This window comes from Astyanax mexicanus, chromosome 20 (assembly GCF_023375975.1).
Source record: "Astyanax mexicanus isolate ESR-SI-001 chromosome 20, AstMex3_surface, whole genome shotgun sequence".
NCBI classification, from domain to species: domain Eukaryota; kingdom Metazoa; phylum Chordata; class Actinopteri; order Characiformes; family Acestrorhamphidae; genus Astyanax; species Astyanax mexicanus.
In genome coordinates this window covers 10,810,815-10,825,875 of record NC_064427.1, presented here as the reverse complement: position 1 = coordinate 10,825,875, position 15,061 = coordinate 10,810,815, and the positions used below count along the sequence as shown (strand labels likewise).

Genomic DNA, 15,061 nt, shown 5'->3' with positions numbered 1-15,061 from the left:
TCAAACTACAACAAGAGAATATGTGTCCAAACTATATTGTTTGGGTACTATATATTGTCCCATTGACAATATAACCTTTTCAAAATTGTTGCTGAAACAAAAAAATTTAGAACACAAAGTTTCTCTGCTTTTGGCTGGTCTGGTTTCCCAGATAGCCACCGAGTGCTGGCCCAGTATTGGGCCTTAGCTGGTTTCTGACTGTCCTCAAAGGTGGCCCAGAACCGGCCACCGGACTCGGCCCAGTGTATTTTTGAACGTAGGACCAAGTCTGGGCCTTATTCGGTTTCTGACTCCTCGAAGCTGGCTGAGAGTCGGTCACCGGACTCGGCCCAGTGTCTTTTTGAATGTAGGACCAGGTCTGGGCCTGCACTGGTTTCTGACTGTTCTGGAAGCTGGCTGAGATCCGGCCACTGAACTTGGCCCAGTGTCTTTTTGAACGTAGGACCAAGTCTGGGCCTTATTCGGTTTCTGACTCCTCAAAGCTGGCTGAGATTCGGTCACCGGACTCGGCCCAGTGTCTTTTTGAACGTAGGACCAGGACTGGGCCTACACTGGTTTCTGACTGTTCTTGAAGCTGGCTGAGATCCTGCCACCGAACTTGGTCCAGTGCCCAACACAAGTTAAGCAAAACTTTTGTAACTGAAGGTACTTTGTCTTTTACTGTTGGTGAATTTGTTTTCTAAGAACTAGGAGGTTCAGGAACCTACAATGTTATTCCTACTACTACAAGCTACAAGCTATTTGTACATAAAACTTATGTAAATAACCACTTTGTACATCAGTACATCAATATGATTATTATATATTATTATAGGAAACACTAATAAGGAATTCACCATTGGTTTAAATAGAGTATTCTGTTTACTCAATTAGTGTTAATGAGAGAAAAACTTTGTCTGGAAGCTCAAAGAAAGACATAAAACAAAGATTTATATTAAATGTATGTTTAATTCATAAAGTTTACATATTTAAAAAATAAAGGGAAAAAAAGAAAACAGAAACAGATTACAATTTGCAAATTCTTTTTAACTCATTCAATTGAATACACTACAAAGACAAGAAATTTAATGTTGCAAATATTCACTCATTTTGAATTTGATGCCTGTAACATGTTCCAAAAGTTAAGACAGGGGTAACAACATTATACATGCATTATGAAGACCAAATACGAGAACGGAGACCCCGGACTGTTTCTTTAACTAGCTGAGCTCTGCGGTACAGTTAAAAAGCTCCCCACGACAGTGCTCTTACTGCCTCTCCCTATTAGGCTACAGAGGGGCATGTAGTGTTGTGTTACAGTGTTTGTTGTTGCGCCGCTAAAGTATGGAGGATGAAGAAAAAGAAATCCAACTGATTTGAAAGAATCAAGAAAAAATTGAATTGTGACCCCAAGAATCAATTTTGAATCGAATTTTGGGATTCCCAAAGATTCACAGCCCTACTTTGTACTATGAAAAACATTGGTTTAATAGGTTCGCCCAAACAAAGGTTTGGCACCTGTGGACTTCTTGTTACTTTTTACCGTATTTATTTTTATTTGTATCTGTTTTAATACGTGGTACCTTTGCCAAGTAAAACTCAATATTAACTAAACTTAATATAGAGATAATTGGTTTTAAGAAATTTGCATCGGCCTAAAACATTTTCACAGTACTGTACATATACACACATACTGTATAGGTTTTTGTGTGTGTGTGTTTGAGCTGTACTATGGAGGACCAAAAATGACATAAGTATAAATAAATAAATGCAAATATAAATGTAGAAATAATAAATATATACATGAATAAATGAATAAATAAATAAATGTTGAAATAAATAAATAAATATATAAATAAATGCACATATAAATGAATGAATGAATGAATAAATATTTGCATAGGTAAATAAATAAATTAATACATTTCTTATTTATTTATATATTTATTTATATATTTACTTATATGTGCATTTATTTATTTATTCATTCATTTATTTATTTCAACATTTATTCATTTATTTATTTCAACACTTATTTATTCATTCATTTATTTATTTCAACATTTCTACATTTATTTATTTATTTATTTCCACATTTCTTCATTTATTTATTTATCTCCACCGTCCTGTACTTCCGGTATCAGTGAGACGGAACAAAAGGGACGGCACAGCAACATCGCGGCTATAACCCCTACTGCAGTAACAACTGCTGAAAATGAATGAGGGTCAACAGCTTAAAAATGTCGCCGCTGCAGGCCAAGGCAGGAGCAGTAGAGCCAAAACTTTTGCAGCTCAAAAACCAATCCTGCTTTAGAGCGAGGATAGGACCGCCTACCTAACTATCATACAAATGCAGAAATACAGAAATAAATAAATTAATAAATGTGGAAATAAATAAATTAATAAATGTGGCAATAAATCAATAAATAAATGTAAAAATGTTGAAATAAATGAATGAATAAATAAATGAAATAATAAATAAATGCACATATAAATGAATAAATAAAAATAAATATAAAAAATTAGAAATGTATTTATTAATTTATTTATTTACCTATACAATTATTAATGCGTGTATTTATTTTTTATATATTTATTTATTTATTTATTCATTTCTATGTGTATTTATATATTTATTTATTTATTTCAACATTTATTTATTTATTCATTTATTTATTTCAACATTTATTTATTTCTACATTTATATGTGCATTTATTTATTTATTTATACATATGTCATTTTTGGTCCTCCATACTGTAATACTTAAATATATAAATACATCTCCATTAATTATAAGGATATACAAATATAATGCTGTTATGTTTTTTCTTTTGTATGACATGACCATTTTAAATTCAACATCACATTCTTGAAATAAGTACTTGGAAAATTGGGCACCAGCAGAAGCGAAAGTAGGGGCAGCAACATTAAAACATATTAATTTACTGACAATAATAAAATGTATCTATGATTTTCCTATTTCCTTTTTTTGCCAATATAAAACATGAATAATTTAATTGCTCTGAAAAGCTCCACTATTTTACTTAATGTTGTTAAATTCTCCTGTTGTGTCTAACAGGATAACTGTGTGTGTGTAATTTAATTTTAAACTTTTTCAAGTAAAACATTTTTGTCTCTAGTATACACTAATATACTGCATACACAAACAACTTCTAGTGTGATTTTACAAATTAGAGAAATGTTGACTAAAGCTTATTTGGTAGTAGTGAGTGTGTTTATATAAAAATGTGCTAGCTAAGTTAATAACATACACTTTTAACGAAGTAGCAGAGTGTGCAGGAACGTATTACTGAACTCTGGAATAAACAATACAAATAAAGATTTTTTTATATTAACTCACAGACACAGCACCATTTTATTTAACTAAAAAGCTAGCTAAAAAAACATTACACAGTGACTTGTAGAGACACACAACCACTAAGTTAACCTAGCTGACTAGCTAGCTAATGTACAACATCTAAACAAAAGTCCTGTGGAAGCATTTAGTTTAGCTAGTAAAGACCAATTCGCTAGCTAACTACCAAATTGGTTAACTAGCAAGCCTAAATGCTTTTACAGTATGTATGTTTGTAAAAGCATTTAAGCTAACGCTAGCAAACTAGCTGGTTTCTATCCTAGCTAGCTAACTGTTTATAGCTTAGCTAACGTAAATACCGAAACAGTACTTCTGTTCTGGCCTTGTACACTAGTTAACAATTTGAATTTCAAGTAAAAACATACTTTTTGGTTGTCTGTTAGTAACTGTTATAGCTACATTAACATTTACATTAACATGAAATGTGTTTAATGCTACATTCTGAGATAATTTAGCTTCAGATAATATCACCTTGATATGCTGCTAAGTTAGCTATCTTAGCTAACTGAAGAGGCAACACAGATAGGGTTATAAATCATATTTGACGGCCAAAATATTTATTAAGTCAAAATAAATGATATTTCAAAAAAGGTACGTAATACTTAGTTAGGTTTGCTACCTACCTACAAACTTCAAAGGTTTCAGGATGGAAAGTTGTAATGTTTGAGGAATCCGCGCGCCAAGTGCTACGAGAAACCGCAAGGGTTGAACTGGGCTGATGCGCAGGGGCACCAAGGTAAATATCATCTAGATTCATTTACACTCTAAACGTGATCACACGTTTGGGGTGTGCGCGACGGTTGGTTTTGGGGTCTAGGGATGCTGATCGTGTGTGTGCGTGTAGCAGTACTATAACAGGCTCTGTGTGTGTGTGTGTGTTTGTGTGTGTACTATAACAGGCTCTGTGTGTGTGTGTACTATAACAGGCTGTGTGTGTGTGTGTTTGTGTGTGTACTATAACAGGCTCTGTGTGTGTGTGTACTATAACAGGCTGTGTGTGTGTGTATGTGTGTGTGTGTGTGTGTGTGTGTGTGTGTGTGTGTGTGTGTGTGTGTTTGTGTGTGTACTATAACAGGCTCTGTGTGTGTGTGTGTGTGTGTGTGTACTATAACAGGCTCTGTGTGTGTGTGTGTGTGTGTGTGTGTGTGTGTACTATAACAGGCTGTGTGTGTGTGTGTGTGTGTGTGTGTGTGTGTGTGTGTTTGTGTGCGTGCATGCGTGCGTGCGTGTGTGTGTGAGGAGCAGCATAACAGCGGGAGTAAGTATTCTTACTGACAGGAGTCATCTATAACTGTAAATAAAAAGAAAATATACAAGTCAGCTTTGGTAGAAAAGTCCTAACAGTAGGGAACAGTCAGTTTTCCACTTTGTTAGTGCAGTGCTGGTACAGGGTCGTCTGCCGTATTTGAGCCAGTACACACCTGTGTTCAGAGAATCAACAGGTTAGGTGCGACAGTCGTTCACCAGCACAAAAACGACTGCTCAGTGACACTGATGTAGAACACTCAGAAAGTGACACTGGGCCAGCTGTGGGCCAGAAGTATTTTTCTGCTTGCGACTCTAAACCAGCAGTGCCGACTTAGAAACGACTCCGGGCCAAAGTCGCTGGCTATCTGGGTTATTCTGATCTATTATGTTTTTTTTTTTATAGAGGGTAGTGGAAAGGGCTGCTGCCACTGACTAATGCCAATATACCTTACCTAATCTCAGATGTTTCTTTTAAAAATTAAGTTATTTTAAAATTTCCATAAACATTTTCTCTGCACTATATACTGGAAAGGCAGGCTCAACATCCTCCATTGGTGGGCGCTGTTGCACTTCACTAGCTCAAGGGAAATAACTAATGAGAGAGAGAAAGTTACAACAAACATAAAAAACATCATCCACATCATCAACCACAAGCTCAGTCACCTCGTTAGAAAGACAGTGAGAGTAATAAAGCTTGTTGGGATTTACCTGGGTATACTGGGCATAAACTGGACTTTATTTTAATTTGGAACCACATTGTAGGCTTCTTCTAGGCTTCTTCTCCCCCGTGTCCCACCAGCCAGGTAACATACACATCAAGTAAAATCGTACCGTTTGCCCTCTAAGCCCAACGTGAAATCATTGTGCAGTAAAATGTCTCATACAGCACCAAACTACTAGGCATCTTTAGCCGACTGGTCACTAGATAGACTAGCCGCTCTAGCCCAAATCAATGATAGATAACATTTTTTTATAATGAAGTGTTCCACGTGCGCTAAAAAGTGCCCTTTTTCCCCCCTGAGCACTTGCCCCCCAAAATGTCTGTGCACGCCATTGCTTAAGATCATCAATCCACCAACTAAAGCTCAACAGAGGAAAGATGAAGATCAGAACACATTTAATGACCAATTTATGCAGAAAGCTATCCCAAAGGGTTCACATGCGTTTTCTTGCCATCTGAGGGAACTTCTTTTGGGTCTAGTGCTAAGTAGGTTCGAAATAATGTAACATTTAACGTTAATAACATTTCTCTGATATGTACACTAATAGCTTTCATGACTTCATTTTGAGAGTTTATTTCCAAATGTAGTGTAAGATACTTGCATACAAGCGCTTTTGCTTAGTAACATTTGCATTACCCCCAAAATGAATTCGTTCCCCTCTGCTCAGCTGTAATATTAATAAGGAGACAGACCACAGGCCGCAGTCAGTGTGCTGGTGGAGGGAAGCCCCTCCCTCACTGTGAGATTTAGCAGCAGCCTGATTTTAAAGTACATCTGGATTTACGGAGAATTTTGTAAAAGAAAGGTAACGGAGCTAACCATGTAAATTGTAATGAGAATGTTTCTGATAGCTGGTTAAAAAAGACTTGTCTACAAACACACAGATCAAACCCACTGTGTGCTTAAAAATATACAGCTTGTGTCTAGTCAGTTAGCTCAACTTTAGTCAAGCCAACTAGCTAGATCAGGGGTCTCAAACTCATTTTTGCCGAGGGCCACATTGGCATATTGGCTGTCCTCTGAGGGCCAGATGTAACTTATAAATATAAGAAAATGTAACCAGATGTAATACAAAATGAATGTAATTACTCCTTAATGTTAAATAACTCTCAATATACTATTTATTCAATCAAATATTACAGTTGCATGGAAAAATGGTTGCTTGTTGCTCTATTAACATAAATCCTTTTAATTTATAAGTTATATTAACTTTGATCAAAACGTTTGATACTGAAATAAGGCTTAATAAATATAAAATCAAAAATTGTGAGCTGTGACAGATTTAGCATTTCCTCAGATTTAGCAGTTCCTCATCCAACCACTAGTCGGAGCTGCAGCTGCAGCACCACAAGCCCGCAGTCTTTGCTTAGTCAGAGCTGCAGCCCAGCCACGGGCTACAGGGCTCAGCTGAGCCAGTCTGGAGCGTTTTTAAAAATGTGTAAGTTCTTCTGTGTATGAAATAAAATAACCCCACTAACCGGATAATACAGCTCTCTACAGTTCATCTTTCAGCCCAAGCAGCTAACAGCAGCAGTTTAGAGCAGCGTCACGGAGGCACTGCTCGGATTACATTATAAACAGGTCAGTTAGCGCTGCTAACCTCAGGATGTTTATAACTACGGAGTTTAGTGGACACACCACGGCAGCAAGGTTAGACTGTTGAAGGCTACTGAAGACTACTAAAGCAGGCAACGCAGCGTAAGCAAAAAAAAAAAAAAAAACCACACACACACACCAAAATACAAGTTAAAATATGAAAACGAACATAATAAAGCATAAATAATTAAATTGAATTGCGGGCCAGATGTATGTTTATTTTGTTAACCCGTGAGGGGCCGTATGAAACCGCGTCGCGGGCCGCATGTGGCCCGCGGGCCGCTACTTTGAGACCCCTGAGCTAGATAGATAAAAAAATACATATATATATTTTACACTGCCCTAAAATTGTTGAGCTAATAAACAGTTCTTTGGTTTTACCTGTTAAAAACCCTTAGCCTCCTATGGACCATAAATCTATTATTATGCATATCCAACAGTGTATTAGACACATTATACCACCAATTTTGTATTAAAGTGCCTTTAAATTAGATAAAAGCTAGAATATGCAGAACAGTGGGAATATGCAGTAGAATATGCAGGAACAGGGTTGAGAAACACTGCTCTAACCTGACTTCTGTTCATTTGTAGTTCACAGTAAGACCTTGTTCTGAGAAAATAGAGGGATTTCAGGTAGTGTTCCTTTCTTTTTTTGAGCAACAATACAACAACTTAGTGTGGCAATGTTTAAACAAGTTTGTGAAAAGTATAAAGAGAAAGAGAATGCAAAAGTAGTTCATTTTAATAGGTGAGTTGTGAATGTTGCAAAATTAAATTTATTTAATATTTCAGGGTTAGTTTTAGGGTCTGTTAGAGTTTGTTCTCAGGTGTTGTGGTGTAATGTATTATTTAGAAGGGGTAGAAGAGACGGTTGAGCTGGAGAGAGAGGAAATGTGGAGAGGACTGAAATAACCTAAACTGATCAGCACTGAACTAATCAAAAGAAAGAACAGGTTAAGAGAAGCAAGCATTTTGCATACAGGATATATGAGTAAATCTTAAAGAGTATTAATAGTGTAGCCCCCTTAGGACTAATAATTAGTAATATTTCTTTCAATAATTTGTTTGTCATAATATATATATATATATATATATATATATATATATATATATATATATATATATATATATAAATAATATTACATTATTATATATACATTATTATTATTATATAGTGTTAAACATTGCCTGTTTAGAAATGTCCTGCAGTCAGCAGCTTCACTGACCTGAGCTTTCGCCTCTTTGGGTGGCAGCTTTATAATAATAATAAACAGAAGTACAGAAAAAAGGTTTATTTGTAATTAAAAGTAATTCCGCAAATGTTGTTCTAAGTCACTTTAGGGTGGGCTTTTTATATTAGCAAATGTGTCCCCTCAATATCAAAACTGCTCCTACACCCTTGCTTTTTGTGATGCTTATCACAGAAACACAAACAAGTACATGAAAAAAACTTAAGTAAACAATTATTATTTATTAACTTTTACATTGACATACTTTTCTTAAAATGAATTTTACTGTTTTCTGTGGGTTAAGGCTTGAGAGAGTTTCAGCACACATCACACTACAGCGTGCGTGTGTGTGCTGGCATAATTTTAGTTGATGCAGCAGTTAAGCCCCACTGTGCTGACTTGTTCAGAGCAGACACGACACATCTGCTCCAGTATTAAACAACTACAGCAGCAAGAACAGATGTTTATTGAAACTTTGAAGAGGTTTAAAAAACGGAGTCTGTGAAAATCTTTTTATCAATCCTTTTATTAATATTTCTGTAAAGTGCCTGGGTCACACCCTGTATAACGGCATAACACCAGTATAACTTTAATAATTTGAGGCAAAATTACTTGCAATGTATAATACATGTCAAATTCAAGGATGCTGCTTGTACAAGACTGCCAAGGATTATTATTAGCGGGTATCTGATTACCATTATCAGACTTGGCTTTTGTGCATAGTTTACATTCCTGCTTTCTGCTGTGACACCTGTTTGCTGTGCTGGTACACCCCTTCACCACAGCATTCTGCCTCCAGCCTCCACTGTTCACCGCACACCCTAATCCACTCTGTAGTGTTCTCAATATGCTTGAGTTATGATTTTATGGTTGTACTTTTTTAACATTACAACGTACACAACATTCTAGCTTTAAATATGTTTTTTAATTACTTGAAGACTTGAGGTGAATCCACATTCTCCTACTCATTTGGTATACTTCTAATTCTCACACACCAAGTGTCTCAGACTGACTTTACTGAGTTTACAGTACAGCACCAAACACCAGAAGCAAAGCAGATTTTTTTTCACTGGATACCTAGTTTATCCAGGAAGTGTAACGTTTAAACCTTAAAAATGCAGTTCATAAATTTAATTATAAAAAATTCTACCAGTGACACTGTGGAAACTGGTACAGAATGTTCGGGGACATTGTGGGCAAAAGGTACCAACCCACTTCATACAGATGAATGGTTCGATATAATTCACAAGAACCTGCAAAAAGATACATTTATTTGGACATGGAAATGATTTATTGAGTACATTAAACCAATAAGACCAGCCTTCCATGCTTTTCTACATTCATTGGTCAAAACACAGTGTTCAATATTAGAATATGTTTTATTAGTTTTACACAGTGTAACCACAATATACAATATATTGTATTTATTTTATAAGAATAGTCCATTATTAATCCATTCTTACTCTCAGTATTTTTACACAGTCAAGACCTCGGTCAAAATGTCTGTGTCAAACAGGGAGTCTTTGCTCATGTGTCAAGGCAGATGTTTAAGCAAGAAACTACAGCTGTTTCTCCAGGCAGAAGGGTTTAATTTGGCACCCCATGTTATCCCTTTTGTAGAGCAGTTATTGTGCAACTGCTAACACACATCTGAACGATTCATCAAAGGAGACAGCAGGCAGGGTAAAACCGAACACCCGCTTTTAAAAGATAATTTATAGCATGATTTTGGCAATAAAATACAGAACAATTAAGTTTTACATTGCAGTGTAGTGTAGATACTATTTGACCAGTTACAGTCTTGGAAATAAGTAAGGACTGATATATTTGTGCTTCATTTTTTTCAAAGTCTCATTTGGGTCATAAATCTTTTAAAAAGTGCTAGTTATTTTCTTTGCTTCTCAGTTATGCTCTTATACTTAAGTCTGCTCTCTGTGGGAGTCTGCAAGCTTGCTTTTTTTTACTAGCAGTTCAACTCTGTTTGAAGTTGACTTTTGCAGTTTTTAATGAGGCCTATGGTGGGGTCAGAGCCAGTTTGAGCTTCTGAAAGTGGGAGGGTCTAACATGAGTCAATAGGAGGAGTAACATGACATCCCCAGCCAATAAGAATATTGAGAGTAATTATCATGATTATCAGTTTTGTGTTGGGTATTTAGTCCAGGCTGCTGCTCTGGCCTTTCAGACCTGTCTTTGGAGGCGCATCCATGAAGGTAGGTTTTGGTCGTGTTTATCCATATTCTAGAACAAAATTATGGAGATTAAGAACACATTTAGTTGTTGTTTATTTTTTTGTTTTGGTTATCAGTTTATTTTTTTCTGCTTTTTTTTTCATTGGAAGAATTATTTTACAGTCATGATGAATCAAGATGTTTTTGCATTCTTTAACATGCTTTTAGGTATCAAAAATGAGCTTGTCCATGCCTGTTGCCTTATCCTGCATCTTAATGCTGCCAAGTAAGTTTTTTATAATCTTTTGGTATAATATCCACTTACTGTTGTGAAAGGTGTTGAGGTTTAAATGAAAATGAAAAACAGTATTTGTTAATTTAACAAATTAACAAATGCACTGTTTGTCACTAAATTAAACAAAATCAGTTAATCTGCTTTAAATTGTCCTATTAATTTATCATGACTAATCTGAGTAAACTGGGGTGCCCAATCCTGAGGTCCAGGAGATGTGCTACCTTGCAGAATTCTAAAACACTGAATCTAATTAATGAAGGCCCCTAGTAGAGCCTAAATTGTACAGAGTGGCAGAAGAACAGGACTCAGCAAACATTAAACACAGTGTGGTTTTAATGCTAATTTTCTTGCTTCAGCTCTTCTGCAGGCAGTATCTCTCACAAAGCTCCCCGATAAAGGTAATGCTCCAAACTATTCGCTTCCTCCAATGTTTACCATAAAACTAATGATATGGAAATAAATAACCTGTAAAATGAGTTCAGTATTTGTGATATACGTAACTCTTGAAAGTAGATATATGACTGTATATAAAACTATGTAACAGTGTATACAACTATTTATGACTAAATAAAACAGTTTAAAATCCTAAAAATATACGTTGATTTTTTTAATATAATTTGTTTGCACAATTTTTAAGCTGAAGTATCTGGTTCATCTGGAAACGCAGTAAGCATTGATGCTGCCCAAGCCCACAACTTCCTTACCCACTCACGGCCCCGGCGCGAGGCTGACCCCAAATGGTACCGAAAAGACCCTGACTTCCAGTCTTACTACCGTTACTACAGCAGCATTGGGCACATGGAGGGGGTGAGCAGAACAGTTTTGTTTTTTCAGCTTCTTTTCCAACTGCTAGGTTGCCCAAAATCTGATGATATAGGCAAAGATCAGTGCAGTATTCTTAATGGACTTTCATGCTAAAATGCAATTTAGGAGAAAATCTAATTTACACAGTCAGCAACTGTATAAAAAAACACAGCCTGCTGAAGTCTATACTGAACAAACCAACAAAAATGATATAGTACTGAAAACGCTTATTGCTCTTTGTCTCCTAAATAATATATTTTTTAAATAACCACTTATAAACATTTTTTCTACCAATGTAAAGAACCACTAAGGCATCAAAATGATATAATCATTTATTTTTATAAAGAACACCTGCAAAACTGAATTTAAAGTAGTATTAAGGGTGATTGAGACCCAAGGTCAAATGGGACTGTTTAGGTATATTAGATTTATGTTATTGCATGAACGAAAAAAAAATGCTTTTTGCTGAGCGTTATCTGTAAACTCATAAAATCTAAATGATTACAGTAATCTTCAGTTTTACAGAAATGATAATTTATTTGGCTATTTTTTTCCCCATCAAGAAATCTCAAAATCTGTCCCAATCACCCTTAATTCACACCAACTACTACATGAGGTGCACAAACATTTGCACACTGCTGAATTTGTCCATGTTTCTAAATAACAGTGGAAACCTGGTGTAAGAAGAAAGTGATGATTTAAACATGCAATTAGCACCAAGCTGATAGGGTAGAATTAAGCTTCCGCTGCTTGTAAAATCTGTCAGCATAATAGCTCTGGTGTAAAACTAATAAAAAAGAATTCAGGCACAAAATATCTGTCCTTACTTGGTACATTTAAATTAGTATTTTATGTGTATTATTGTTATTATCAGTTATTGGTATTGTTATAGATCATAAACACACACTCCAAAATCAGTGCTGTGTTTCCACTCCTGCTTTATTCAGTGAAATGCCTGTTTTCCTCTTTGTCAACAGCTGTACGAGGTTGACAAAATCAGAATTCTCTACCAGCAAATGCGCCACCTAGAGAACACCTACGGTCCAGATGCCTCCAAATACCAGACCATTCTTGGGCTGCATCTTCCAAAAAACACGCCCCCACCCCCAACAACCAAGCCCACACCACCACCCACCACCCCACCCCCAGCCCTGCCACCACTCTCACAGTCTGATGTCACCTACCTTTGCAACCCCAAAGACCCACTCTGTAAGCCTAGAATAGTGTACCTGCCCACAGGGGCCGTCCCTGTTCTCTGTGATCCACGGTACAACCCAGCATGTAAACTAACTGCAGCTAAAGAGCCCCCTCCTGCCCCTGCGGAGCCAGCTGCCCCTGCACCCCCACCTGCTAAAAAGTCTAATGTCCCCCCAGCCCCACCTCCACTCGTGTTTAAAGAAATGGAGTATGACTGTGATCCCTACTGGGATCCAGACTGCTTAATTGACAACCCACCAAGGCCTGTAAAAGTTAAAGGCCCTGTGTTAGCAATGCCCCCGAAAACACCGGCTGCTCAGAAGGAGGGAAAAGTGGAGGAAGAAGAAGAGGAAGAAGAGGCCAGTAAAGAGGAAAGTAAGGGCACCGCGGTGGGGCCCAATCTGTACTACGATCCCTATGATTACCGAAGAGATCTCTACGATCCATACCATTACGCTAATCCACCGGCAAATCCCCAGTAGCATTTTAACATTACCAAGAGAGTTGTTTTTTGTACGTTAATTTCCAGACAACAAAAGCCACAAATTGTTTAAAAACACTGTTTTTACATTATATGAGCATTTTATTATGTATAGACCAAAAGGTTCTTACCATTTTGAAGAAAAAAAAACACTATAAATAAACAATAAAAGTCGTATGCCTCTCATTTTGTTTTGTTTTTTTAAATATTGTGTTGTTTTATATTACATATTTAGATTGAATTTGAAATCATATTCATTGGAAATAATAATAATTATATCATTAAGCACACAGGCCAACTCTGTTATTGAGCCGTGTTAAATTTGCAGGGCAATCAATGTCCCATAAAACATAAATATATTAATACTAATATAAAATGAAATATATCAAATTATGTAAGTATTTACAGGTTTACAGTGATTACATTTTATAACCATACTGAAAATTTTAATAAATAATGTATTTGCATATTATTTAAACTTTATCCAAACTTGCTCTGGTGTAGAAACCTTACACAAAACCTATACAAGGTGTAAAGTTAAGCGTTTGTACTAAGTGAGCTATTTTAATGTAATAAACAAGTAGTGCTGGACTGGTAATCTGACATAACGGGCATTTTCCCGGTGGGACGACAGTCCTCAGGGCTCATGCAGTTGGATTTTTTCTGAAAGATCGTTTTCCTTTTTTTCTAAGAGACCGGCCCACAATTTATAGGGGCGGCCCATTGGCCCATCTTCAATATAGACAGTAGACTGAACCAATCAGAAAACAGGACGAAAGCGGCCCCACCCTCTCTCTGCGTGGTCCGCTGTAACTCCCACTACGTTCAGTGTTGAGCGCATGTTAAAGGAGAGGCAGCGTGGAGAAACAACAGCGGCAGAAAGCGGGTGCTGAGAGTTACGCGCGAAGTTTCACTGTAGCTGCTACAAAATGTGTAAAAATCGCAGATATGTTCGCTGCTGGAGCCTCCTTTTCCTCTGTAGATGAAGACAGCAGCAGCAGCCAGAGGTGCAGGCTTGTGACATAGAACCCGAGGAACAGACTGAGCGGGAAAGTGTATAGTACGTAAACAGGTAATGTTAGGGTAACACAGGGACTTTAAGATGATGGAGGTAACGTTAGTAACGTTAAGATAACACAAGGACTTTGAGGTGATGGAGGTAATGTTAGTAACGTTAGGATAACACAGGGACTTTGAGGTGATGGAGGTAATGTTAGCAACGTTAGGATAACAGGGACTTTGAGGTGATGGAGATAATTTTAGTAACGTTAGGATAACACAGGGACTTTGAGATGATGGAGGTAACGTTAGTAATGTTAGAATAACACAGGGACTTTGAGGTGATGGAGGTAATGTTAGTAACCTTAGGATAACACAGGGACTTTGAGGTGATGGAGGTAATGTTAGTAACCTTAGGATAACACAGGGACTTTGAGGTGATGGAGGTAATGTTAGTAACCTTAGGATAACACAGGGATTTTGAGGAGATGGAGGTAATGTTAGTAACGTTAGGATAACACAGGGACTTTGAGATGATGGAGGTAAGGTTAGTAATGTTAGAATAACACATTGACTGAGGTGATGGAGGTCACTTTAAGATAACACAGGGACTTTGAGGTGATGGAGGTCACTTTAAGATAACACAGGGACTTTGAGGTGATGGAGGTCACTTTAAGATAACACAGGGACTTTGAGGTGATGGAGGTAACTTTAAGATAACACAGGGACTTTGAGGTGATGGAGGTAACGTTAGTAACGTTAGGGACTTTGAGGTGATGGAGGTAATGTTAGTAACCTTAGGATAACACAGGGATTTTGAGGAGATGGAGGTAATGTTAGTAACGTTAGGATAACACAGGGACTTTGAGATGGGACCTCAAAACCTAAGATAACGTTAGCTCTTGATTAGTATCAATATTAATTGGTTTGCATACTTCCCAAAATCTGGCAGCCACGCTCCTGATA

The 15,061-nt window shown here is 36.8% G+C and overlaps 1 protein-coding gene across 2 annotated transcripts; it reads left to right on the top strand.

Moving 5' to 3' along the window:
- Positions 1-5,277: 5,277 nt before the first annotated feature.
- On the top strand, positions 5,278-13,282 carry and3 (actinodin3). 2 transcript variants are annotated; one of them, XM_049469095.1, is made up of 5 exons: positions 5,278-5,407; positions 10,548-10,605; positions 10,971-11,012; positions 11,252-11,421; positions 12,396-13,282. In XM_049469095.1, the coding sequence occupies exons 2-5, from the start codon at positions 10,557-10,559 to the stop codon at positions 13,095-13,097; spliced, it is 963 nt and encodes a 320-aa protein (XP_049325052.1). In that variant the 5' UTR covers positions 5,278-5,407; positions 10,548-10,556; the 3' UTR covers positions 13,098-13,282. The 2 variants fall into 2 exon arrangements, with proteins under 2 accessions (XP_049325052.1, XP_015463896.2); XM_015608410.3 differs by lacking the exon at positions 5,278-5,407 and adding an exon at positions 10,303-10,361.
- Positions 13,283-15,061: the final 1,779 nt, after the last annotated feature.

Excerpts from the sequence above, each read along its gene's own strand:
- and3 (XM_015608410.3), top strand. Across the intron at positions 10,606-10,970 it reads CTGCATCTTAATGCTGCCAA|CTCTTCTGCAGGCAGTATCT; the intron begins GTAAGTTTTTTA and ends TTCTTGCTTCAG. Across the intron at positions 11,013-11,251 it reads CACAAAGCTCCCCGATAAAG|CTGAAGTATCTGGTTCATCT; the intron begins GTAATGCTCCAA and ends ACAATTTTTAAG.